Source organism: Dermacentor albipictus, chromosome 10, assembly GCF_038994185.2.
Source record: "Dermacentor albipictus isolate Rhodes 1998 colony chromosome 10, USDA_Dalb.pri_finalv2, whole genome shotgun sequence".
NCBI classification, from domain to species: domain Eukaryota; kingdom Metazoa; phylum Arthropoda; class Arachnida; order Ixodida; family Ixodidae; genus Dermacentor; species Dermacentor albipictus.
This window is the reverse complement of record NC_091830.1, coordinates 1,006,463-1,031,382: the sequence shown is the minus strand read 5'-3', so window position 1 is coordinate 1,031,382 and position 24,920 is coordinate 1,006,463. Positions and strand designations below refer to the sequence as shown.

The 24,920-nt window shown below is 45.5% G+C and overlaps 1 protein-coding gene across 1 annotated transcript in view; it reads left to right on the top strand.

Annotated features, from left to right (window-relative positions):
* Sec10 (Exocyst complex component Sec10) overlaps nt 1-24,920 on the top strand; it is a 196,718-nt gene that overhangs the window by 15,871 nt on the left and 155,927 nt on the right. The window contains exons 2-4 of the mRNA XM_070527533.1: nt 4,520-4,756; nt 12,976-13,176; nt 23,673-23,737. Coding sequence (XP_070383634.1) covers nt 4,520-4,756; nt 12,976-13,176; nt 23,673-23,737 — 503 coding nt within the window. The remainder of the gene's footprint in view (nt 1-4,519; nt 4,757-12,975; nt 13,177-23,672; nt 23,738-24,920) is intronic.

The following is a 24,920-nucleotide window of genomic DNA, read 5'->3' as shown; positions in this document are numbered from 1 at the left end:
CTGCTAATGGAGCCTTGTCAAAGTCTGTAGCTTTATTAAGTAGCACTTGGGGAAAATGAGCGACGCCCAGTGGGATTGCAGGTAGCTCATACTGGCAGCACCAGGTTGCCTTCCACGTGTTAACAGATAGTGCTGGAATTGTTCGATATGATATCTGCACAGAGGACAGGAGTTTGCATCAAGATGTGTGCATTATGCTGTCGCTGCTGCTAATGTCAAAAGGAAGAAGGGCACAACCTCCTTGTCGGTTGGGAGAGTTGCCAAGGATTGCTTCTCAACCAAGGCCTGGACTCGCTTGATCAGAGATGTAGAACCAGCTGTCTTGCAGTGGGATACAGCGTCCACTCCCTCTGAAATACATTTTCCTGTTGCACCACGTAGCGTGATATTTGACAAATCATGGCGGGATGCTGAGGAGCAGTTCTGCCATGAACGTCTGACCAAGGCTCAGATTACGGCTCTCATCTGGAGGGGTGCTAATGTTTTCAGGGGTATGGATGGAGAACATTCCAGTAATAATGTTAAAAGATGGCTGGCTTGCACATTGTTGCAAATTCTGTGGTTGCAATCAATCGTTTAATATGTGTCATGAGTAAAACAAAGCAACAAGCTGATATGTGAAATTATGAACATGAAAATGTTAAGGGCCCCGTGTCTCCGAAAATCTGGCGTCGATGGTGGTGGCGGTGACGTTGTCCATATGAGAAATATCATCTGGAACCACGCATCCCAATCCATGCAGGCACACCACTCAGCGCACAGGTGTTACTGAAGTAATTGAATTTCTCTAAGTAAAATGCATCAGAAGATTTGTAAAGTATGACTTAGTCACAATTTCCAGACAATGTAGTGTTGAATTGTAATTTGAATACACGAGAAAACAAAATTCTGTTACACGTAAACTCAAACACAAAGCCCTTTTCCAGCTGCCATTTGAGGTCTGTCTTAGTAGGAGTGGTGCGCCCCAGAAAGCTTGCCTTCATGCATAGCGTTCACCACCAGCGTTTCCAGGAAAACATTACAATTACATAAGTTGCAGTTGCTGGGAAGCATGAAAAACAGTCAGGGATCTTTTAATTAAGGCGAAGCTTAAGCGTTTCCAAACTTTTGAAGCTGATGTTATTTCTAAGCATGGGTCATATTGTGTGAGTACCCCTGTGTGGTTTTGGGTGATAAGGAGTGAGAATTTCATGGCAGGTGATGCAAACAAGCACACCATGTGTTGTAGGATTAAAATGCTTTTGGAAATTAAAACAAAATTTTAGTGGTTTGTCTCGACAGTTCTTTCATCCCAATGTACCTGCGCTGCAATCATTCTCTTCCAAATGGCATGCCAACAAGCCCAAATAGTCGCAACTGCTAACTATAGCATTTCCATGTAACGCTTGTGAATAAACTGAAGGTCACCTTTGCTCCTATGTGCAGCATGGGTATCATTGCAGCTTGCTTTAGTCATCAGCAGGAGCCACGGTAACTTGTAGCATGGCGTAACTTGAGACAGCATGGACTCAGAAGTGTTATGTTATCTTGACACGTGTACTTATTTATCCTTTTCTATGGGACTGCATTTCGCCCGCTAACAACTTAATGTTATCGCTTAGCCCAGGATGCACCTGCATGGAATTTAGAATTTACTTGAAGGTTATTGTTGATTGTGTCTGTTGTCTATTGTCACCAAACCTTGTGTAATCTGATTGTATGCAGGATGCAAATTGTGTAGTATTTTCTGGAAGGCATGTGTACCAGCAATTACATTGGAACCTTTGGCGAGTCATGTATAAAAGCTAATGCGCTTGACCCTCAGATCAGAAGATCTGATTTTCAACAATTGCTGACTTTGCATGTCGCTATTGTTATGCTTGAGTGTCACTTCTTTTGCTGGGCACAAGTTCATCCTATAAAAAAGTTAAGTTTATAACTCAGTTCTGACACTGCGTCGTTCTTCACCATCACTACAACATGACAGTATGTTCCTTTAAATCAGATTACTTCTCAGTAAAATGACAGATAATCACTTTTCTTAATGCTGTTTTCAACATTAATTTGAAATCAGTTAAACATTGAAATATTTTTTTTTACCATTTACCTCAGTATTGCTTACATTCAAAATACAAATAAGCCAGAATTCGATATCCCGTAAGAACATGATGTGACTAATATTTCTTGGAATAAAGAGGTAATATCCCCTTCAGGCGCGAATTAAGAGAAACACGAAGGAAAATTGTGGTTACTTCAAATATTGCCTCTAAATAGCGACCCAAACTCAGTGGTATGAATGAAAACGTGTTTATTGAGCCAACAAAAAATTTTTCTGATGTGTACATTTGTACACATGGCGCCTCCAGGACGTAAATTATCTTGACGGCCACTTACACAAGGAGTAACTGTTGTCAGGTGCTGGTAACTTGGCAAAAGTACTTAAGAGTGTATTTACAATGCATCTCAGCTTGCCTGCTTCGACGGATCCTACTTTTTGACGTGAAATTCATAGTAGCAATCCTTTGTGGCACTTAGGCAGAGGAAAACACCGCATTTGCGACAGCAAACTCGAAACTTTGAAGCACAGCCTGTGTTTCGGCACCTTTGCGGGAAGTTGGCACTGATGTGAATAGGCCAGTGGTTATTGCCATCAAACCTTGTGGAATTTGTTGGCAGCGGCATACCGACATGTGATTTTCGGACAGGACTTGGAGAGCTGGGCCTTGGTCTACCCCTCCTGTTTGGCGCAGTCCTGTTGCTTGAAATCAAACTGCGTGCAATGTCTGATTGAAATGCCATAACATCTTTCACTTCCTTTTTCGGCAGTCCTTCTGCATTCGCGTCGCGAATGTACTCAAGCCAGCTGTTGCACACTGCGAAGCAAATGAAGTGGGAGATAACTCTTACTGGCCATTTCTTCGTCTTTGCTTTGAGGGGATAGAGCGACATCAAAAAGTCCAGCTTGTCGACGCCACCAATGAATTGATTGTAGTCCGCGATAACCTGCGGACAATCGATGTCGACATGTGCCTTGGCAGCTTCACTCCATCTCTTCACCTTAGTGATGTTGCCTAGTCCTACAACTGTAGAGACCATGTTGACTGGACCATTGTCGTGCCAGCGAACAATGACGACAAAAGTTATAGACGAAAAAGTTATAGAACTAAATAACAGCAAAATATAAAATTTCTTTTGAGTAGTGGCCAAAGTTACCACAATTTCGGCAGATTCTTCGAATTCATCGTCTGAGAAGTCCTCATCTGAGATGTTCCCGTCAGCAACTCTGGCCAAAAGAGCCTGGGCCGACGTCGTCGATGCCTTTTGCCGGCATTCTGAATGATCTCTAAGACCTATAATGCATAAAAGATACGTATAAGTTCAGCATTAACCGTTAGAAACAAAATAAAATGTCCAGGTAAAGTGATCTGATGAGACAGCCTTGAGGCGCCTTGTGTACAATTGTACACACACATATTTGACTGCACGGCACCAAGCCATCCTTAACAAAAACCGAAAAAAATCGTTGTTTGCGACAAGCCATAACCATATGTGTTAAGCTGATATGAATATCATTTTTGTAAACAAACTTTACACGAGAAAAAACAAGAATTATCGGAGTGCACTCGCGTGCCGATCCGTAAAAGGTAGAGGCGTCCATCTTGAATGTTTGTTTTGACTTGTGCTTTGCCGTAAAAAACCTAGATGGCGCTAGCTGTCCACTAAGGAAGCATGTCTCAATGCTCACGTGGTGGGTTATCCAATTTGAAGGAAAGGTGGGCGCGCGACGTGGCGCCAAATTTAATGTGTACAAATGTACACACCGCCGCTGAAGGGGATATATAAAACCACTACAAATCAAAACATTACTACGGCAAGTAAATTATAAATAAATAGATATTTTATTTTTCAAACAATTCATTTGGTTACTTGTTGAGATTTCTGTTAAAAGAAAAGCAAACAAAAGGATGAAGGCAAAACAATGAATCACTCCTTTCCTATTTAAATTTTTATGCAAAAGTGCTGAATATGGTTTTGTAAGGTAGCTTGTGCCCCAGAACTGATAGTTGGGCGAGTTGGTACGAATTCATAGTAAAATATTTTTGCGCGCACAATTGACAAGAACACAGTGAAGGGGGGACACACGAGCGCTCGTGTGTCCCCCCTTCACTGTGTCCTTGTCAATTGTGCTCGCAAAAATATTTTACTCTGAAATAGCTTGTGCCCATCCAGTGAAAATTTTGGGACATGTGCACCTAGCGTTCTTTACTTAATTTTTTTTTTACTTAAAGAAAACCTTCTTTCAAAATGTTCAGCTGAATAACTAGACAAGGTTGGAAAGACCACCGTCATTGAAGTTTTACATGACACATACAAACTTGCTCAGTTTACCAAAGTCACATTTCTGGCATAAGCTGGTATGAGGAGTACAGTGCATCTGGGTGTAAACATGCACCAGTGTATTCATCCCTTGAGCTTCACATCGAAGAGCCTTTCAGGGATGATGGCTGCGAAGTAGCTGCCCATTTACCTTTGCATGCAGGAGTCATTCAGCCCTGAGGACTTTGTTGAGCGCCTTGCCTGGCGCAGCCTGGGAGGCAACATGGACCCCGAGACCTTTGACCCCAGTGTGCTGCAGGAGGCATTCAAGCAGGGAATTCGGGACCTGCAGGTCCTCTTTGAGATGACCCAGAAGAAGTGTGAACGCCTCGAGATGATCTGCCGTGAGGAGGAAGCGCGCCATTGCCACAAGGTTTCCGAGCTCCAGGACAAGAACAAGGTGGGCCACCTTTGTGTGGTCTCTGGAAGCGCAGTTTGTCCTGTCTGTTGAGCCAGCATACTAATGCTGGTAGTGCATGCATTTTCCTATATTTGATCTTTGTGGCTTGAGGAAAAGGTTCTGATATTAAACTCCTTCAACCTCATTTTTCTTCAAGAATTTGTTGATAACAGCGTTGCCATTTGTTGGGCGTGTTGGTAAACTGACACTGAAGGCATATTTAGCTCCAGTAAACAAGGACAGAAGGGAGGCGACACCACAATGCGCTAACTTCAAGAACTTTATTTTCAGGAAACAACCACCTATTTAACCCATGCACAGTGGCGCCACATTATCCAAATTTTTAGCCATTAAAAAGAGCCGTCCCCTTATCTAACAACTCGACTGAAGGGGTGCTAACACACGTGTCACTATTCCGACAGATAGCCTGAGCCTAAATAATCTCTCGCACATCTTTATCTTTGTGCTTCAAAAGAACATGGCAAGACCCATACAACGGTGCACAGCTGCATTCCTAACAGTGAGTTGACAGATGACCTTATGCTTATTTCTCACGTTTGGATTCATGCGGCAAATCAACGGATGGAACGTGGAGGGAAGGTAGCGGTAGTGTTCTATCTGTATTAGCGGCGAGAATTAGGAGTGGCGCCCTCTCGCGAGTGACGTCACAGCCAGGACGCCGCTCGCTCCGGCTCGCTCGGCTGCTGCGCGCGCTCGTTCCCTTTGTGTATGCTTGGGGTATGGGTGGCTCGAGCCGTACGTACTGAAGAATGCGTCGTCTTCTTTCAGTTGCCATGCCTTAACCACAGTTTCTTCTTCAACAGCGCGTAAGTCGAGAAACTTTGCGGTTTGGATATCGCAAGCTATGTAGCATTAAAGGGGTCTACTGGTTTTGCAATGCATATATGCGCCGTGTCTATGAATAAATTTTGCGTAAAAAGAATGTCTGCAAATTCAACACGCAAAGTTGTGTATGATGCTTCGCTAAACACTTAACATTCCCTTAGTATTTAGCTATGAGAGACATTGCATTTTACATGGAAGAAAAATCTTGGTAATTGGCGTCAGCATGTTATCCGATGTTAGAAAGACACTGCCCAGCGAAGCTTTCATCATGATTCTTACTACTCTGGTGTGTTGTTCTGTTCAAATATGGCCACTCATTAATGCGTAAAAAAATAGTTAGGCGCGCATTTCTTATGAAAAAGTTTGCTGCTACTTTGATCCCCCTATGAAACAGGCCTCCAAGAAACGAATTGCTCATGGCTGCTAACACGACGACGCGTCATGTAGAATATTTACATAGGTAATTCACAAACACCATAGTAGAAATCACCTGAGAGAAAACATTCGTTGTAAAGATCGAGAGCCAATCAATCTAAGTGATGAAATGTTTCATAGTGGCCCTCAATAGCCTTTATCGACAATATGGCAACCCCTCATCACGTAATGGTAGCAATCGACTGTCCGTATGGCGAGGCACGCTATGTTCGCGAAACCCATCAGTTCACTACAACTTCGAATTGAAACCATAAAGGATTTTTTTAGAGCGCCAACTGGAATGGCTAAAGTATTCCCGAGCTACTACAGCGCAGCTTAGATTGCCTAGAAAAAAAAAATTCAAGCACCTTTGGTCTCACCATGTCTCGATCCAGCGTTCATTAATTATACAAACGGATAACTATTCGCTTCGTCGGTACATAAAAGAGAACCTTGCCCAACTGCAGGCTGAATAAAGTTTGCTGGAATCCAATCGCAAACATTCATAAAGAAAGCACCACAAGCCTCGCATATACTTTCACTTGATTTCTGACCCTCCACCGGGGAATTTCGATATCTTCAATATGTCCCATACTACTAGTGACTGACGCTTCGACTTCTTTCTGTCTGCAGCCATGTGGTCCAACAGGCATACTTCACTAAAAAAATTGGGCCGAGCAGCCTGTGTCAGTTCGTCAAACAGATTCGTCATGTATATTCCTCAAGCAACAAACACCAGTAAATTTCTCAAGTGATTTGAACGTGTAGCACGGAAAAGGCAATATATATTGGTACATTCCTATTTGTATTTTGTAAATAGCTGTAAGCCTTCATTAACTTTACTTCAAATTTCCGCCGCTTAAAATAAACACGTGAAGAACCGCCTAATGTTGACAAGCTGTTAAAGAAGCAAGTGGTGCTTGTAGAATCTAAACTCCAGTATTAGTTAAGTCCTCGTGTTACTGCCGAGCGTTTCTGTGAAGAAACGCAAAAATTCGATATTATAGCATGTATTACTCGCTGTGAGCAAACCTGTTTTAGCGGATTAAAATCAACGTACCTGTTGTAGAAGTCATATATAGCCAGCGTTTGTGACATACTTGTTGCACCGCGGCAGGTATGGTATCATAACTGGATTCCTATATGCTATGTTTTTGCGATTGCCCATCCGCGCATGAAAAACCCGCAATGGGCTGGTCTGTGCTCCTTCGGCTGGCACTGTAGCGTTGCCTTTGAGAGCTGCATTGTTGTCTAAGAAATTAGCTCTTTGAATAAATGTTCACAAAGGAAGACGTCGTAAAAATATATTTGAGACGACCACCATAAGTATACAAGCAGAGACAACGAGGGCGAACAAACGAAATAACCGCAGAAAGCGCCCGGACAACGCCTGGACAACGCCCGAACTCTAGCAGACGACAGGTGCGAGTCCTTGCCCTGACGTTACGCGAGCGGCGCTCGCAGCGCCCCTGTAGTTCGTTCTCGGGGCTAATAGAACAGCATGTAGGCTTAAAAAAATGGCTAGCCATGTGGACACAAAGTGGCCTTTTCAGCACCAGAAAAAAACTTGCAAATATATGTCGGTTATAGGGATGCAGAATAAAAATTCAAGAATATAGAGAAAGCCCAACAGGTGCATTCCTAAGACATGATTGCTATAGTATATAGTCATTATTCGGGTTACTTTTGAGCGGATGGCTTTATTTTTGACACTCTATGAGCGGCCACCACATCACTCACATAGCGCTCCCGACAACAAGCCGGCGGATCTGGCGTCACACCTACCATCAGCAGCCACGGGGCGAACTGACTGGCTGCGCAGTTTTATTTTCCTCGCGTTGCGCAGTGGGACTGTGTGGTCTGGTTCCTCCGTACTTTCACCGATAAGTTGATCAATGATCTAACCACAGGGGAATAAGGTTTCAGAGCGCAGCTCTTATGCGCCGTTCCTGAACTTCGCGTTGGCGTCGCCTTTGTCCCTTGCCATAACCCAGCTCCGCAGATGGCGCGAGCGCGCTGCTCTAGCTGTGTGCGCTCCCGGCGCAATCTCGTGCTTGAATCTTGCTCTCCACTTCACTCATCCTCCAGTGCCACCCCTCCGCGGCAGTAGCTATAGCAGCGTCTATAGCTAGCGCTTTCGGCCAAGCCGAAAGGCAGAGCCATCTCCGTTATCCACTGCGTGCACCCCTTACCCCCCCCATTCTTCCGCGGCTATGACCTCGAGCACGGTGTGCAACTGCCGAAGCACCGGCTAGGATAGCTAAATGCACAGCCACTTCCGTTCGGCACTGCGTGTTGCGTATGCAGTCACCTACGGTTGAAATAAGACAGCAGCTGCCCTCAAAAATTGCATTGACCAAGAAGCATAATCTCAGGGTGATTTTTTAGGCACAGCCTGCAGTATTGCCATCAACAAGGAACCCAAGTGGTGAGCAGGTAACATGCCCCTCAGCACACTTGCGCTAGCTAACGCGCCTGCTCCCGTTGTTTCATTGCAGTTGAGTACTCTTTCCCTTGGTGCAAACGAGATGGTGCCACCAGTCTCATGTCGGCGAATTTTGTTTTTTTCGTCAGCTGTCGCTTCAGACGATGCGAATTTCGATTCATTCTGGCAGAATTGGCCAAACATCTGGCTCAGAACGTCGCACAAACAACAAATTACGTTTCTGCGCAGCTTCTCGCCTTTCGGAAAAGGGTGGCCTGGCGTGTCTCGCCCGACAATACTATTTCGGCACCTTTGCGCACAGCAGACCCTCGGCATTCTGCGGCGTTGACACGGCTGCTCGACGCATCAATGCACAAAACCAAGAGATGAAAGACGAGGTTTTCGAACAGCTAACACAAGGAAGTGGTGCAAATAGGACGGTCGAACAAAGAAAGCGTGTCGCTGCAAATGTCAACTCGTCCCTTCACGTGCTCAGTGTGGACGATCGCTCACATTGGGCCTCGAGGTGGGTAAGCATGACGCGATATCCGTTTTTGCTGGAGCTTTTGGAGGAGGCCGGTTGGTGCTGTGATTTGAGAAATATTCACTAAAATAATTACTTTTCGCTCACTTCTTCTCATAAGGAGTGTTGTTTTGGTTGCTCTTGGTGCGACAGCTATAACTGGAGACAGAAATGTCGGCGACAAATTTTTTGTTCACTATCCCTTTAACGGACCCGTACCGTGAGCCAGCTGTCGGATGCTCTACAAATCACCGTAAAGCACCAGTGGGTTGCATAGAAGCTGTTGTTTACAAGCTTCCGCTGTCCTGTGGGAAAAAACACATCGGACAGACTGGAAGGTGTCTTAATGACCGGTTACTAGAACATAATCTACATGTGAAAAATAAGCAATACGGTCATATGTCAACTCACTGTCAGGAATGTGGCTGTGCGCTGGTGTATGGGCCCTGCCGTGTTCTTGCGAAGCACAACGATAAAGATGTGTGAGAGATTATTGAGGCTCAGGCTATCTGTCAGAATAGTGATACGTGTTAGGGGACAACTTTATTGAATGGGTAAAAATTTGGATGATTTGGCGCCACTGTGCATGGGTTGAATAATTTAGGTGGTTGTTTCCTGAAAATAAAGTTGTTGAAGTTGGCGCATTGTGGTGACGTCTCTCTTCTGTCCTTGTTCACTGGCACTAAATATGCTTTCATTGTTGATAATGTTAATTGTTCTCATTTGACTTGTAGTTCCTACAATTCAGTGATCTTCAGAAAATAAGATATAGTAATGCTTGGGGAGTCTTACCATACATTTGGATTTAGTAACATGCATACTTGAAAGTCTAGAGGTTTATTTGAGCTCTGAAAATTTGCTAATAAAGTGAGTTAGTTGTGCATGTAAAACCTTTAAGAGGAGACACTCCTCGAAAAAACATCTTTTAAATATTTGTAGTAGCGATTTCAAGGTCCACCCATTTATGCACCATTACAAGCAGATTTCAAATATGTCGTTAGTTTCTGTGTAACTGCTATAGTTATTGAGTTAGTCCTACACAATGGCAAACTAGAACGATTTTGTGGACACTTTATTGTGTAATAAACTTTCGCAAGAAGCTTTGTGCTGTAGCTTATTTAGCGCTTTGTAGACTGCTAAGTGTTGATATCTATTCATACAGCATCTACAATTACTGCAGCTATGAAACAAAAATTAGGACACTTCAACTAATTTTTTTCACAATCACATAAAAATAACCTTGTACATTTATAATTCTCTTATACAAATGAAATTTGGCATACTTGAAGATATGTACAGTGCTACTCGAAATTACAATATCTCCCAGTAGTAGTTGCAAAACTGCAAGGCTATACTTCAGGGAACCGAGAAAAAAATAAAGTTGAAATGCTCTATCTTTTTGCATAGTTCCAGTAATTGTACACGCTGTTTGGCTAGATATCGGCACTTGTGATCTACAAAGAGCTAAACAAGCTACAGCACGATGCTTTTTGTGAAAATTTAGTACATAATAAAGTCATCATACCTTGCTGGTGAAGCAGCGCACTGACACGGACACAGTGAAAACACACAAGATGGTGAAAACACACATTTGTGTGTTTTCACTTTGTCCGTGTCAGTGCGCTGCTTCACTAGCAAGGTTTGATCATTAATCACTGACTAGCCCAACTTTCCATATTACTGGACATAATAAAGTGCCCACAGAGAAGACTATACTTTGCCATTGTGCATCACATAACTGAAAAATTGTAGCAGCTGCACAAACAGTAATGACATATTTGAAATCTGCATAGAAAACTATAATCAACTAGAAAAATAACTTTTGTACAAGTAAAAAAAAAAGTTTCGAAGTGCATCTCCCCTTAAAGGGCCCCTCGCCAGGCCCCATAGTGAATTTTGGTTATATGCTGAAAGTTGTTACATGTCGTCTAGCGAGCGTTCTGCTGCAAAAATTTTTGAAAATTGGCTCATTAATAGTCAAGATAGACGTCGAATAGTCGTCCCGTCTGGCCTGCGCAAGCGAAATTCCTTCCCTGCGTTCTCCCATACTGGATCTCAAGGATCGCGTGATGCGTACATCACGGGCCTCGCCTTCATTTTTTTTTTCTCTTTGCTTATTTTTTTTTTGGCATTGTGCATGATCTGTTGTAATTGTCTGGTTTTGCGCAGCACACGATTTTACGTGCTGTGCACTAGGACACATAACTAGTGGTATAATTCAGAGCTACACGAATACTGAGGCAGAACAAGTGGATCACAGAGCATGATCACGCGCTGAAAGACGGTAGAAAATGGCATAGTTTCGGTACCTGTGCACGTGACTGCGCGACCGTGCGAACAAGCAGACAAAACGAAAGTACATCTCTCTTGCTTCGGTGCGAAGTAAAACAAAAAAATACGCAGACTTTCTGTTTGTGTGTTTTATTATTTCTCTAAACCTCAATTTGTCAATTCAAGCAACAGATCACAAGAATAACAGATAGTGCATTGAATAATTCTCGAAGTCACGTGTCACCACAAGTGACATCACACTGTGGACCTGAGTACGTAGGCGCAGGGACGCAAGTACGTCACCGTCCGGCTTGGAGCACAGTGGCCGCGAAGAGAAGGGAAAACTGCACTCAGATTGAAATTTCAGGCCTTTCTGCGGCGCGTAGTGATGTCATTTGCAAACACGATCGTTGGCGCGCATTGTATACTCTGCTCTTGTCAGCTCAAAATGACCAGACCTGGTGAGGGGCCCTTTAAGGGCTCTGATGAAACGCGAGGCTGGCAAACAAGTAAGCTGCTACAATGTGCTTGTTAACGAATCAGTGCCAAATTGTAGCACAGTTCAAAGAGTTCTCATAATCCTTGTAGTGACTGCTGATCAGCGGCAGTGCTATATTTCCTTCAGGTAATATTTGTATGAAGCTGCATATGCTGGCTGCATTGTGTTCTAAACAAGTGTGATTGCCTGTTGCACAAAGCTGCCCAAAATCTTTTGAACAATAGTGGACAGGCGTACGGGCATATGTCAATTGACACAGCTCCATGCAGGCGTATGGAGCTGTGTGTCTCTGCTGCAATGTTGTTATCACATAAGACAAGAGCAACACAGTAAAGACTGTCTCACAGCAGCAGGCAGCTGTCACTTGATGCCAGACACATATTTTTCTGTTTGCCATTGACAGGCTTCATTTGTCTCGTAGAAACTGTACAATTCTTTCCCGTAGCATGCTCAAACAATCCTTCACTTGAAGCTCTTCCTCCATTACAGGGCCGCCCCTCGACTGCAGAAGACATTATGTTTTGCATGAATTGCCATGGTGTGTCAGTGAACAGCAGTGATGATTTCTGTTGAGAGGTGGCACTGCCATTGGCTTTCTTAAGTCGAGCATGTGTGTTGATGGGAGGGATGTTCAAGAATGCGGGGGTTAATGTCTCCTGCTTTAAAAAGCACAGATCAGCTGGCATGGTACCGAGAAGTCAATCTCAGCTTTGGTGCTGTAAATAACATGAGCGTATTTATTCGGATGTTCTTTTGATTCATACAGTCATTCGTGCAATTAGTTTGCCTATAAAATTGGTTTATGGTGTTTTTAAAGTGGTGAGTTTGTGTTTATTACTATATTTCTTCGTGCTTCATGTTGGGGGCAAGCGCCTGAAGAAAGGAAAGATAGGTTGATGTTTTTCTTAATGTGCCATCATTTTCTTGAATGCGGACGTCATCAACTTGTAGCAGTTCAGTTCTCTACCACGTAAAAGCAAATCTGTGAAAAGGTTCAGTTATACATTGTTGGCTCTGAGTGGTCTCCGGTACAAAAACCCTGGTACCAGGACGTGCTTGCTACTGTACATTGTCAAGTGATGTGCTTAAAATTTTACATTAAACACTGAACAGGGCTGCGTTTGCCTTGAAATTGATTGTAGCAATTCTAAAATGGTATAGGAGGAAAATGTGTTGTCTGTTTGTTACTCTTCCAATTACTGGATTGGTGATACAGCCTCCCTTCTTTTTTTTTATCGCAGTCCTCATATGCCACATATAAGGAGCTAGATTCGCAGATTGGCTATGTGGCAATGAAAGTGGTGCACTTGGGAGACCTCCTGGAAAGCGTCAACACACCCCGTTCCCGTGCTGTGGAGGCTCAGAAGCTGATGAAGCACTTTGCTGAGTTCCTTGGACCAGAACATGGGTCATACACTGGTATCTTCCATGACCCAGCCAAGGTAATGCACTTGTTCTAGTACCAAAATATCGTAGCTGACTTAAAACCTTCACGTAGGTGAGTGTGTCTCCTTACACATTGCAATGAGGATGTGTGAAAAAAGTGTTTCCTAATTAATCAGATTATAGCAGCAGATGTGAGTTAGAGGCACACTAAATGTCTGCTTTTAGCAGCTTTGATAGTGATCAGATGACCAGAAGAGTTCTGCTTGGGATTCTTGTCTTTCCACGCCACGCACCACCAGATTAGTGGCCACCAAGGCAGGGCTTCAGATCCTGAAAGAGGTTCCGAAGAAGCTGCACATACTCCTGAATGGTCAGGGCAGGCAAAGGTGGGGGTGGTGAGAAGTTGCAGGGCAGGCTGAATGGAGTGCTATTAACGTGCTCCACTTAAAAGCATCCCACGTCCGACTTCAAGGCACACCATATGCCTGGAAGTACAAGCGGAAGGCACTGAATTCATTGCGATGGCGTGCCATGAGCAATCAGTGGTGACTTGAGCTGTCGATGAAAACGTTCCGTGAGGCTGTTTGTTGGTCTGAAGGTGGTAAGCAATTGTGCACAGTTGAGTGCCGAGCAGGTGGAGCAGCTCTGCGAAGAGCACCAACTGGAACTGTTGTCCACGGTCTATGATTATTCTGGTCGGGCACCCAAGACCGGCCACCCATGTTGAGCAAAGGTAGCGACAACAGTTGCGGTGCAGAGGTCTGATATCGGCATTGCCTCTGGCAACCGGGTAAACCTGTTGATGGAGATGGGCAGGTAGTGAAAGTCTTAACATGGCGGTAATGGTACTACAATGTCGATACGGTCAGGTTGGAGGAACTTCCACGTAGCGGGAACAGGATACCGATGGACGTTGGCAAGGTGCGCATGCACGTACCCAGTCACATACATCGGTGTCCATCCGGGGCCACACGTAGCACGAGATAATAAGCGACTGTGTGGCATAAACGCCTTGATGAGCAAGCTGGCGCACTGCATTGAAATGCCGCGTGCGTAGCGTACTGGGGACGAATGGTCTCAAGGTACTTGTGGAAGTGTTGCAGACGAGTGTAACTCCATCAAGCAATATATCCGCAAGCCACAGTGATGTAGCAGACAAGTGGAGTCGAGACAGTTCAGGATCATTAGGTTGGTGCGATGCGAGTGTCTGTAGGTCGAGTGGTATCGGACGTGACAATAATGTCACGATGTCCACATGGCTAAGAGCATCAGCCGGCCGTTTTGATCACCTCTTGACATGGTGGATGTTGGTGGAGAATTCCGATGTAAACGAGAGATGGCTGCCTAGCAGCCGAAGTAGTATGGCTGGTGAAAAGGCTGGTGAAAAGGCTAGTGACGAGCTGTCGCAGGAAGCTTGCCATCAATGTGCTTGCACTTGTAGACCTTATCGGTGATTGAGCTTGAAATCAGACGCACAAGCTAGACTGGCAGCCATAGTAGTGGAGCAGGTATTCACATGTAGTCTCCTCAGTGTCAGAAAAGTCTGGTGGCGGTGGCTTGGCTTGGTTGTACTGCAGTCGACAAGCCATCATGCTGATCCCGCGTGATGACACCAATCACATGGTTGCATATTGACGGCAGTGGGCCTTTTCAATTTTCGGAGTTCTGGCAGCCTGCTGGCAGTCAGATGGCAGCCAGCTAGTTCCGGTCCTGATAGGAAGTCACGTGGGCTGGTATCCCAAGACAACCCGAACCTGCCCGAAATTTGTAAAATCGAATGCCAGGACAGCTGACCAAATGTAAACATGCTACCAGCATGGCAGCACCCGGCAAGGCCGGCGCGTGTTCGGTGTGGTTAGCCCATTTATACGTTGCCAGCTTGAAAATATATTGTTGCATTCAGGGATACGATGACTTTCGCGCGACTCGGCACAGGACATGCACTGGGCCAACCTCACCTTGTGCAGCGCAACAGATGGCATCCAATGCGTCCGGTGACAAGATGCGAAATCATGCGTAAGTGATTGTATCCTCGAAAGTGATCGCTCGTGGATCACGGCACGCAGTGATCACGTCGCCTACCGGCGACATTGATGAGTTGGCGTTGTGTCATCACTTCCCAAGACATTAACAACCAGGATATCGGGTACGTCTTATACCCATAAAATTTCGTGCTGACCTGCTTGGACTTTGATTTCAGAAAGTTTGTCATGGCTGATGGTGCTTCTCATTTTGACCCTAAGAAGCTGGGGACGCGGCTGGCACTTGAAAATGCACGCTGCCTGTGACCAGCGAAATGTTTCACACGAAAAACAAGATTGGTCGCAATCATGAGAGCAATAAGCCAATGTACATGTGTCTAATGTATGTGTGTCTAATATATGTGTGCCTATTACTCAACCAGTGCATTCTTACATCAATGGCCTGCAGTTCAGACACATATCGATTTCGAGTTGCTACCCGAGCATACGATGAAGACATGAAGCGAACAGCGGCTAGCTGCAACACCTTTGCTTACTGCAGAAAAAAGAGATATTTCCGCATGCATACGTAAGATATGTGAAAAAGAACACCACCAGAGAAAGACGAACCGAAAATTTACCGCAATATGTATAAATGAGCATCTACAACTTGCGTAGAACACGATGCAGATAGCATGCATGCATGAGAGTGCGGTGCGCTGATCACTGCTGCGAAGGAGCCTTGGGATGCACGCACATACACGCACAAAAGCTTCAAACAATTCACCACTGCTCGTATCACACCGCTTCGCAATGTGCAACGGTGCGTTAGCACCTAGAAAGATAACGCTAGAAGTGAGGAAATCTGAAGATGACCGGAGACAGTTGGCTGGGCGAGGTAAATTTTAAGTTCTCAAGCGCCCGCGTTGCAATCCGTGAAGTCTTCGCAAAGATGGTGGCAAGCGCCCATCGCCTCTTTTAGTCGTCTGGTCTGCTAGCCAGAGAACTTCCAGAGAGCAGCCAGACCAAAATCGTCCTGGCAGGTTCTGGCAGCCCGAGGGTAGCCAGAAATGGAAAATCGAAGAAGCCTAGTGCAGAGGGCGCGCATATTGCAATATAACTTTAGTTTGAGCCAGTTGGTTCATTATGTAAGTATAGGTGGGGGAGTGTGCAAAAACACTGACATGGATGGGAATGTTAACATGCACAGACTTCCAATGAATGTTAATGGGCATGACTTCCAGCTACCTTTCAGAAAGTCAAGGTACAGTAGTTTGTTATATAAACTTACGTCTGACATGTGCCATCGAAATGTCGGTAAAGGCAGAAGGAAGATGTAATTGCAGCTATGGAAAACGGAAATCGTGCAAATGGCCATGCGCAACAGTGACAATATGCATGAGGATAGTGCGCAAAGTATTAAAACCACAGATAGGCAACAAAAAAAATTCATAATAGCTCTAAGAACACTCCATGAAAAGTGCATGCTGTGTGCAAATGAACTTGCAAAAAAAAAAAACAGCAAGAACAACAGAACAGCCAAAATGGAACTTGGACATCATAACAAATGCTAAGGAACACGAACACAAAGAAGAGACACATAGACTGAACGGGACACTCACCCATACAATCTGTATGTCTTGTGAAGAAGAAGACGCGCCTCGCGACGCAGACGCATCGCCAACGCACGGCTTGGCTCGGCTCGTGCTGTTGATTGTTGGCGTCCTTTTTGGACAGTGCTTCGAGCTGCCTCGCCGTTCCTGGTCGCTGTGCCTTCGCATTAGGAGCCGCCAATAAACCTCTTCTCAATTGGTGGAGGTGCTGGGATTCAAACCCCATCGCTTGAAACCCTGGAGCTGCGATCAAGAACGCTACCGCTAGCCATGACCGACAGCTCATCCCAAACGGCGCCGACGCCACAGTCTGTCACCTGTACCGGCGTCCCACGACAATGGGACCCCAAGATCTTCAGCGGTGCAGACGACGAAGACGTAGAAGACTGGCTTGTGTCATATGAACGGGTGAGCGCGCACAACAAGTGGTATGATCCAGCCAAGTTAACCCACGTCATCTTTTATCTGGCTGGTGTTGCCCAACTCTGGTTCCACAACCACGAAAGTGACGTACCCACATGGTCTGTCTTCAAGACAACCTCAACGGAAGTGTTCGGCCGACCCACTGTTAGCAAGCTGCGCGCTGAACAACGCTTGTGCGCCCGAGCACAGCAGACGGCAGAAACGTTCACAAGCTACAAGCTGCCGAAGAGCGTCGTGTCATTACCACCCAAGTCGAAGATATGCTGTGCCGTGATGTTATTCAACCTTCGCGCAGTCCCTGGGCATCTCCTGCCGTTCTCATTCACAAGAAGGATGGGTCTATTCGCTTTTGCGTCAACTACCGTCGGTTAACTAAGGTAACGCGCAAAGACGTCTATCCTTTGCCATGCATCGACGACGCCCTTGACAGTCTTCAGGGAGCAGAATTCTTCTCGTCCCTTGCGTTCAGAGTACTGGCAGGTCCCGATGGTTGCGGCCGATCGCCAGAAAACAGCATTCATTACGCCTGACGGCCTATATGAATTTAAGGTGATGCCTTTTGGGCTTTGTAATGCCCCTGCCACCTTTGAACGACTCATGGACAACACGTTGTGTGGCCTCAAGTGGTCTATATGTCTGTGTTACCTCGATGATGTCGTGGTTTTCTTGCCTGATTTTCCTACTCACCTGCTCCACCTCAGACATGTTTTGACCTGTCTAATGAATGCTTGCCTTCAACTCAACCTCAAGAAGTATCGCTTTGCCGCGCGAGAGCTTACCATTTTAGGCCACGTTGTGTCCAAGCACGGCGTTCTACCCAATCCTGCAAAACTTCGAGCAGTCGCTGAGTTTCCGAAGCCTCAGACTATCAAAGAACTTCGAAGCTTTGTGGGCCTATGCTCATATTTCCGGCGCTTTGTTTGGAATTTCGCATCGATCATGGCACCATTGACTCAGCTTCTACGCGGTGACGCTGCCCTCTCCTGCTGGTCCCGTGCATGTGACTCGCCTTTGCTATGCTGCGTTGTCTTCTGACCTCCCTACCTATTCTTCGCCATTTCAACCCATCAGCTGCAACTAAAGTACATACAGATGCCAGCAGGGTCGGTCTCAGTGCCGTACTCGCCCAACGAAAGCCCGGCTACCCTGAATACGTAGTTGCCTATGCAAGTCGCACGCTGACGAAGCCTGAGGCCAATTACAGCGTGACCGAAAAAGAGTGCCTTGGCTTTAGTATGGGAACTTTGCAAGTTTCGACCATACCTGTACGGGCACCCATTCAACTTGGTTACAGATTACCACGCGCTTTATTGGCTCACCAACTTGAAAGATCCCACTGGCCGCCTAGCCCGTTGGGCACTATGCATCCAGGAGTACGATATTCGCGTCGTGTACCGCAGCGCACGCACACACTCCGATGCAGATGCCTTGTCTCGTTCACCTTTACCTCCAGACTCAGCCTGCGGAACAACTTCCGCACATTCCGTGTCATCTCTTGACATGGACTCCTTTGCCACCGCACAACGTCGTGACCCCTGGATTGCTTCTCTTTTTGACTATCTTTCTGGATCATCGACCATCCCTGTATCCCGAACCCTCCGATGCCAAGCAGTTCATTTCGCCATTCGTGACCAGTTGCTGCACAGACGCAGTTACACTCCTGAAGGTCGTTGGTGGCTTCTGGTGGTTCCCCACAGCTTAAGGTCTCAAATATGTTCCGCTTTCCACAACAATCCGTAATGTGGCCACGCCGGAGTCTTCAAGACTTACGAACGAATTCGCCACCGCTACTACTGGTGCGGCATGTACAATTTTATACACAAGTTTGTTTGGTGCTGTCTTGACTGTCAATGCCACAAATCGCCGCCTTTACGCCTGTCTGGTGCCTTGCAGCCGCTCCCGTGCCCTGCCACACCCTTCAATCGCGACGGCATCGACCTATACAGCCCGCGTCCTATGACATCAGATGGCAGTTGGTGGATCGTAGTTGCTGTTGACCATTTGACACGCTACGCCGAAACTCCTGCTTTACCAAGTGCTACAGTGCGGGATGTAGCCTCTTTCGTCCTACATCGCTTCGTGCTTCAACACGGCGCACCTCGAGAACTCCTCAGCGATCGAGGTCGCGCCTTCCCCTCCGAAATAATCGAAAGTTTGCTTTCGGAATGCCATATTATTCATCAGTCAAGCACGGCATACTACCCACAGACTAACGGGCTCACAGAGCGATTTAACCGCACACTTGGTGATGTGCTCTCTATGTACGTGGCATCTGGTCATTGTAACTGCGACCGAATCCTTCCATTCATCACGTTCGCGTACAACATCGCGATTCAGGCCACTACGGGATTTTCACCTTTCTTCCTCCTGTATGGCCGCGAGCCTACGCCTACCATTGACATGCTCCTTTCATACCGTCCTGACGCCTCCAAGTGTCTGCCTGTGTTTGACGTCGCCCAACAAGCCGAAGAATGCTGCCAGCTAGCACGCTCCTTTATGGCAGAGCAACAGCAACGCCAGAAAAGAAAGAAAACCCCATCGAAATGCTTCCAAACATCACCTACGCTCCAGGCTTTCTTGTGTGGTTGTCGGTCCCTTTCTAAATGCCGGGGCTTTCCTTGAAACTTGTCCCAAAATTTGAAGGGCCTTACCAAGTCTTAGAGCAAACATCCCCGGTGAATTTTCTCATGAGCCCCTGCCACCACCTAAAGACTTGCGCCGGCGTGGACGTGACATTGTCCACATCTCGGGTCTTAAGTCCTACCACGACCCTCTGCCTCCCGGTTCTTAAGGCGCCAGGATGGCTCTTTTTGCCTGGGGGGAGATTGTGAAGAAGAAGACGCTCCTCACGACATAGCCGCATCGCCAACGCGCGGCTCAGCTCGGCTCGCTCTGTTTATTGCTGGCGTCCTTTTTGAACAGTGCTTCGAGCTGCCTCTCCGTTCCCGTTCGCTGCGCCTTCGCATGAGGAGCCGCCAATAAACCTCTTCTCAGTCTCTTCTCTGTGTTTGCGTTCCTTAGCGCTTGTTATGATGTCCAAGTTCCATTATCACCAACTAGCCCAAATTTCTGTGTTGAGCAGGAATGAGCCGTGCAATAAGCACCACTTCAGAAACTCCACTGCTTTTAAAAAACCAGCAGGCAATAATGAATTGTCATCAAATTTATGCATATGAAATTTTAAAGTGGGTAGAGTGGACTAGGATAATAAAATATATAAAGAGCCACAAAACAATAAAGGTCGGAAAACAAAACCACCCAAATTAACAACACTGACTCTTAGTGAAAGAGGCGTAGAAACATCAGAAAAAAGTAAAACCATATGACAAACATTTCAAGAAGAAACTTAAGCCATGGAAGAGGATAATTAAGAATCCTTAGAAACCTGCTGGGTGTCAGCATACAAAACTATCCAAAAAAGTCCACTTTCTTTCGTAACAAGGACACTGACATTTGTCAGAGCTCCTGACAATGAAATACATTTTGGTGACTTCCCTTAGAAGTTTATTAGCTACCTTGGACAAAGAAGGTTGTGTTGTCAAATTTTTGTGTGTACCCACAATTCCTACATTAAAAATCCTGCTGTCCTCCAGATGTATTGTGTGGTGCTAAGCAACGTTCTCATGCTCTTTGATTAGAACAATGACCTGCCTTTTCTGTGTACTGTGGGGTTCTCCTCCATGCTCTTGGGACAAAGGAACGACAACACAGTAGGTCAAACAGTCACAAGGGCATTTATTGCACCTTTTATAGATCAATGCCTGCTAGATGAGTTGCTATCCACAAAACATGCCGATGGGCGCGCGACAAGTCCAACTCACCGCGACCGGATAGCGAGTGAATATGTTCGCCCCATGCTGGATCCCAACTCCTGGTCATTCGCGTGTACAGTCATGCGAATGGTGGTGCGTTCGAAGGTGGCCACGCGAGGCGGTCTCGCAGAAGCATGGGTCGGCGCGCATGCTGGACGTCCATGCTGTTCCCCGACCCGCCGGGAAAGAGCCAGCCTGTTCTCCCCTGCTCCCCCAAGTAACCCTGCCGTGAGGCGGCGTTAGCAGCGCAACACTCGCGTCATCTTTCGCACTGCGCCCCAACCACATCGACCGCCGCGGGCATCACGCAGGCCACGCGGCGAAGCCGGATTACAGGAGACGCGCTATGCGGGAAAAACATCAGGGGACGCGCGAGAGTCACGCTTCCCCACAGTACATATAGTCAAACCACAATATATAGAACATGGATATGTGGAATTATTGTGTATATTGAACACTTTCTATATCACCTGAAAAATTGCATGCATTTTAAATTTTTATTTCGAACGGGGTCGGACGTGAAATAGATATATCGAACTGCGCCATCCCAGAGCATGTGCGCTCTGTCAACAGGTGGTGAGCTTTCCCGCAACACCCTCGAAAATAGCGTTGGGTGTTTCAAACTACTGTGCACTATAGGTGCACACATCGATTGTGCCAAGGGTGTCATTTGAAAGTAGTGGTGTGCACAAATGTCGGCTTGGCTAGTTTGACAACCTCAACAGCGCATTGCATTTGCTACGACTCCTCCTCGGTGCCGCACTCTGTGCCTGCCCCGCCTCACAAGAAACAGTGTTTTGCTTCCACAAAGATGTGCGGCAGCACGCATAAAATGGGCTCACTCAGTTGCCATGACAGATGTGACTTAATACTTTGTTATTGGCTGTGTTTCAAAATTCTTAGATTGACGGACGTGGAGATTGCAGCGGTAGTAGTGGCCAAACGAAGACGCTGCCGAGGTTGATCCTGCAAGCGCTGATGTTGCCCTGCTTCCAACTTCAACTGAGGCTGTAGCTGCTTTGGCCCTTCTGTGCCACTACTGCGGTGCTATAGAAGGCACCGGCCTATTGCTTGTGTATCGTTTAGACTACTTTGAGGATGCCATGGCTAAGCACACAGCTGCCAATAAGAAGCAGGCTACACTGCTGCAGTACTTTCAGCCAAAGAAATAAGTACTTTGTGTGAAACTTCAAGTGAGTATTTACTGCGCCACAGTTGGTTCATTGATTGATGTGCACAAGTTTTTTATGTGTTTTTTACGTGATCTTATATATCAAATGCTGGCTACATCGAACTGCTGTATTTCGCTATCACTGCGCTTTTCGATATATTGAGGTTCGACTGCATGTCCCTCTATAAGATAGGGGAATTGGATAAACAAACCCCGATGCACGAGAAGCCTTTGCATCAATTTTTTGATGCCACTCGTTTGGTTGGAGGGGTGCCGGAAAAGTTATTGCTGACCTGCCTGCTTCCAGACATGCTTTTAGCTGCATTCTGTATGAAACCATTTGTAAAGTAATGCTGAACTTCAGAAATCTCACCATAAATCTAAATTGAATTTGAATTGAATTCCGGGGTTTTACATGCCAAAACCACAATTTGATTAGAGGCATGCCATAGTGGGGGACTTCATATTAATTTTAACCACCAGGGGATTTTTAATGTTCCCCGATGCATGGGGCACGGGCGTTTTTGCCCCCATTGAGATGCAGCCGCTGGAGCCAGCATTTGATCCTGTGACTTCGGGCTTAGCAGCGCAACACCATAGCCACTGAAGCCACCACAGCGGATCGCCATAAATCTGTGTGTACCGTTACCATGCCCTATTTAGTGCACTCAACGTCTAATTTGTCTAATTTGGATGTCTAATTTTCCCTTTATCGATCAGACACATCTGCATCAGAAAAGTAGTACTGAATATCTACAAAAATCTCTTTGGTAGTCTGCATCAAGCTTTTTTCTTTCAGCTCCATGCTTGAAAATGCCAAGAAACATGAGAATTTTGTATCATGCTAGTGTGGAGGAAGCCATGTCTAGGGAAATGGATTGCCTTGAGGTGCCAAGCTCACAAATTTGGGTGCCAAGTTTCGGCACTGCCTGCAACATTGTTACGCTTATGACAGAGAAGAAAGCATTTATCTTGCATTCACGGCGCCTTATCTTAATAACTAAACAGAAAAATTTTGTTTTGCATTTTTTTTATGAAAGAAGCCTTAAAAAAAAGAAAGAGAGAGAAATTATTACTAACTCCATAGGCCGTCGCAAGGTCCATTTTTATCAAAATTTTTCAAAATTATTTCATTGAGCTTCATAAAAATTTTAGAAACTCCAGGGGTTTTTCTTAAACCTTCCAAAAGTGTTCTTTTTTTGCTTTTGATGTCGGAGGTACCTGAAGGCTACATTTACAATGAAAACACTATATTTTGCTTTTAACCAAATTTTAAATGTTCTTCGGCCACCTACCGCAAAACTGGAGGCAGGTGCTACAATTTCATTTTGTTTGCTGCAAGATTTTCTTCAAAATGCTCTTGTCCATTCCCACTCCATTCAGGTAGAAAATGTCAGCTTTCAAGTGAAAATTGTTCTGCTCATGTGAAAGACACATTGGGTCACTTTTAACAATGAATGGAGGATACATAGTTTTGTCTAAACCATAGAAAAAGCTGGTACCTATGTTTACTTGTTGCATAGCAGGTGGTAATATGGATAACCTTTCTCTTTCTTTTTTTTTCTTTTACAGCTTCACGAAGCAGCTGACATTATTCAAAAACTCCATCTGATAGCCCAAGAATTGCCTTATGGAAAGTATGCCCCTTCCTAATTGGTGTGCTTTGGTTGTTGTCACTTGCAGAGAGTTCATTTAATTTACAGCAAGTTGATGTTTTCATATCTTTGTCGACAGCAGAGTAAAAAGTATCTTTGGAAAATCTTTGTGCAGCATGCTATCTGTGAAGTTTCAGGAATACTATGTACTTTAAGTAGCTTTGAAGCAGCATTGAAGAGACAATTACAGAAGGAATACAAACTGAAACTTCCTTGCAAAGAGTTGTACTCTCCCACCCTCCTGTTTGTGTCAGCCCAGAGTTCAAGATCCCCACTCCTAAGTTTTTGTTCCGTTGCAGTTATTGTGTAAACCCACAAGGTAGCAGGGATGTTGCTATCAAGAGGCTGATATAGTGAAGTCGCGATAACTCGAAATCTCTTCATTTGAATTGACAGTAGTTCGAAATGCTCTCCTAGCCAAGTCCTATGTATTTGAATAGAGAAAAACTCCCTTGAATTCCAACAGCAAAAACTATGAAATGGTTATTTCAAACAAAATCTCTCACTCCCATGCACCGGCTTTTGCACAGACCTTAACTAAAGGCGACCTCCTCCTAGTATGCCCTCGATCACATCATCTCCAACATTCGGTAGCATGGTGAGTGTCATGCCACCACCCTTGTCAACTCACCTTGGCACGTTTTCCTTCACAGCAAGTGGTGGAGCACGATGGCAAGGCAGGCCAGCTGGTTAGGATTCATTGTACTTTTGGTAACAGTGCAAAAGGAAGAAAAAGCAGAGCTCCTTTAAATATAGCGCCTGATTAGTAAGTAGGTGAGCAAGTTGTAGTGTTTTTCGTCCTTTTGCCCTTGTTTGCTTTTGCACTGTTTTTTTTTCCGACTGGTAATTAAACCCGGCGTAATATGGAGAATACCACGTAACTGCGCTCCAACCTGGATCATAAAGCAGCGCCCTCGAACATGCTCACTCTAAGTTAGCCAGAATGAAATAAAGGAAATAAAGAAAAAAATTGTGATCGAGCAGGTGCCTTATCTGCCGCGCCCCGGCCGAAGTAACATGCCACGTTTGGTATTAGTTGGAAACAAGCTGTAATAGCTAGCTGTTGTCTTAGCGTAGATGAAGTGCACAAATAGTTTTTTTTTTCTTTTTTTTACCACAAAATCTATCGCCACAAAATCGAATCGACGTCAGTGCAACGTTTAAA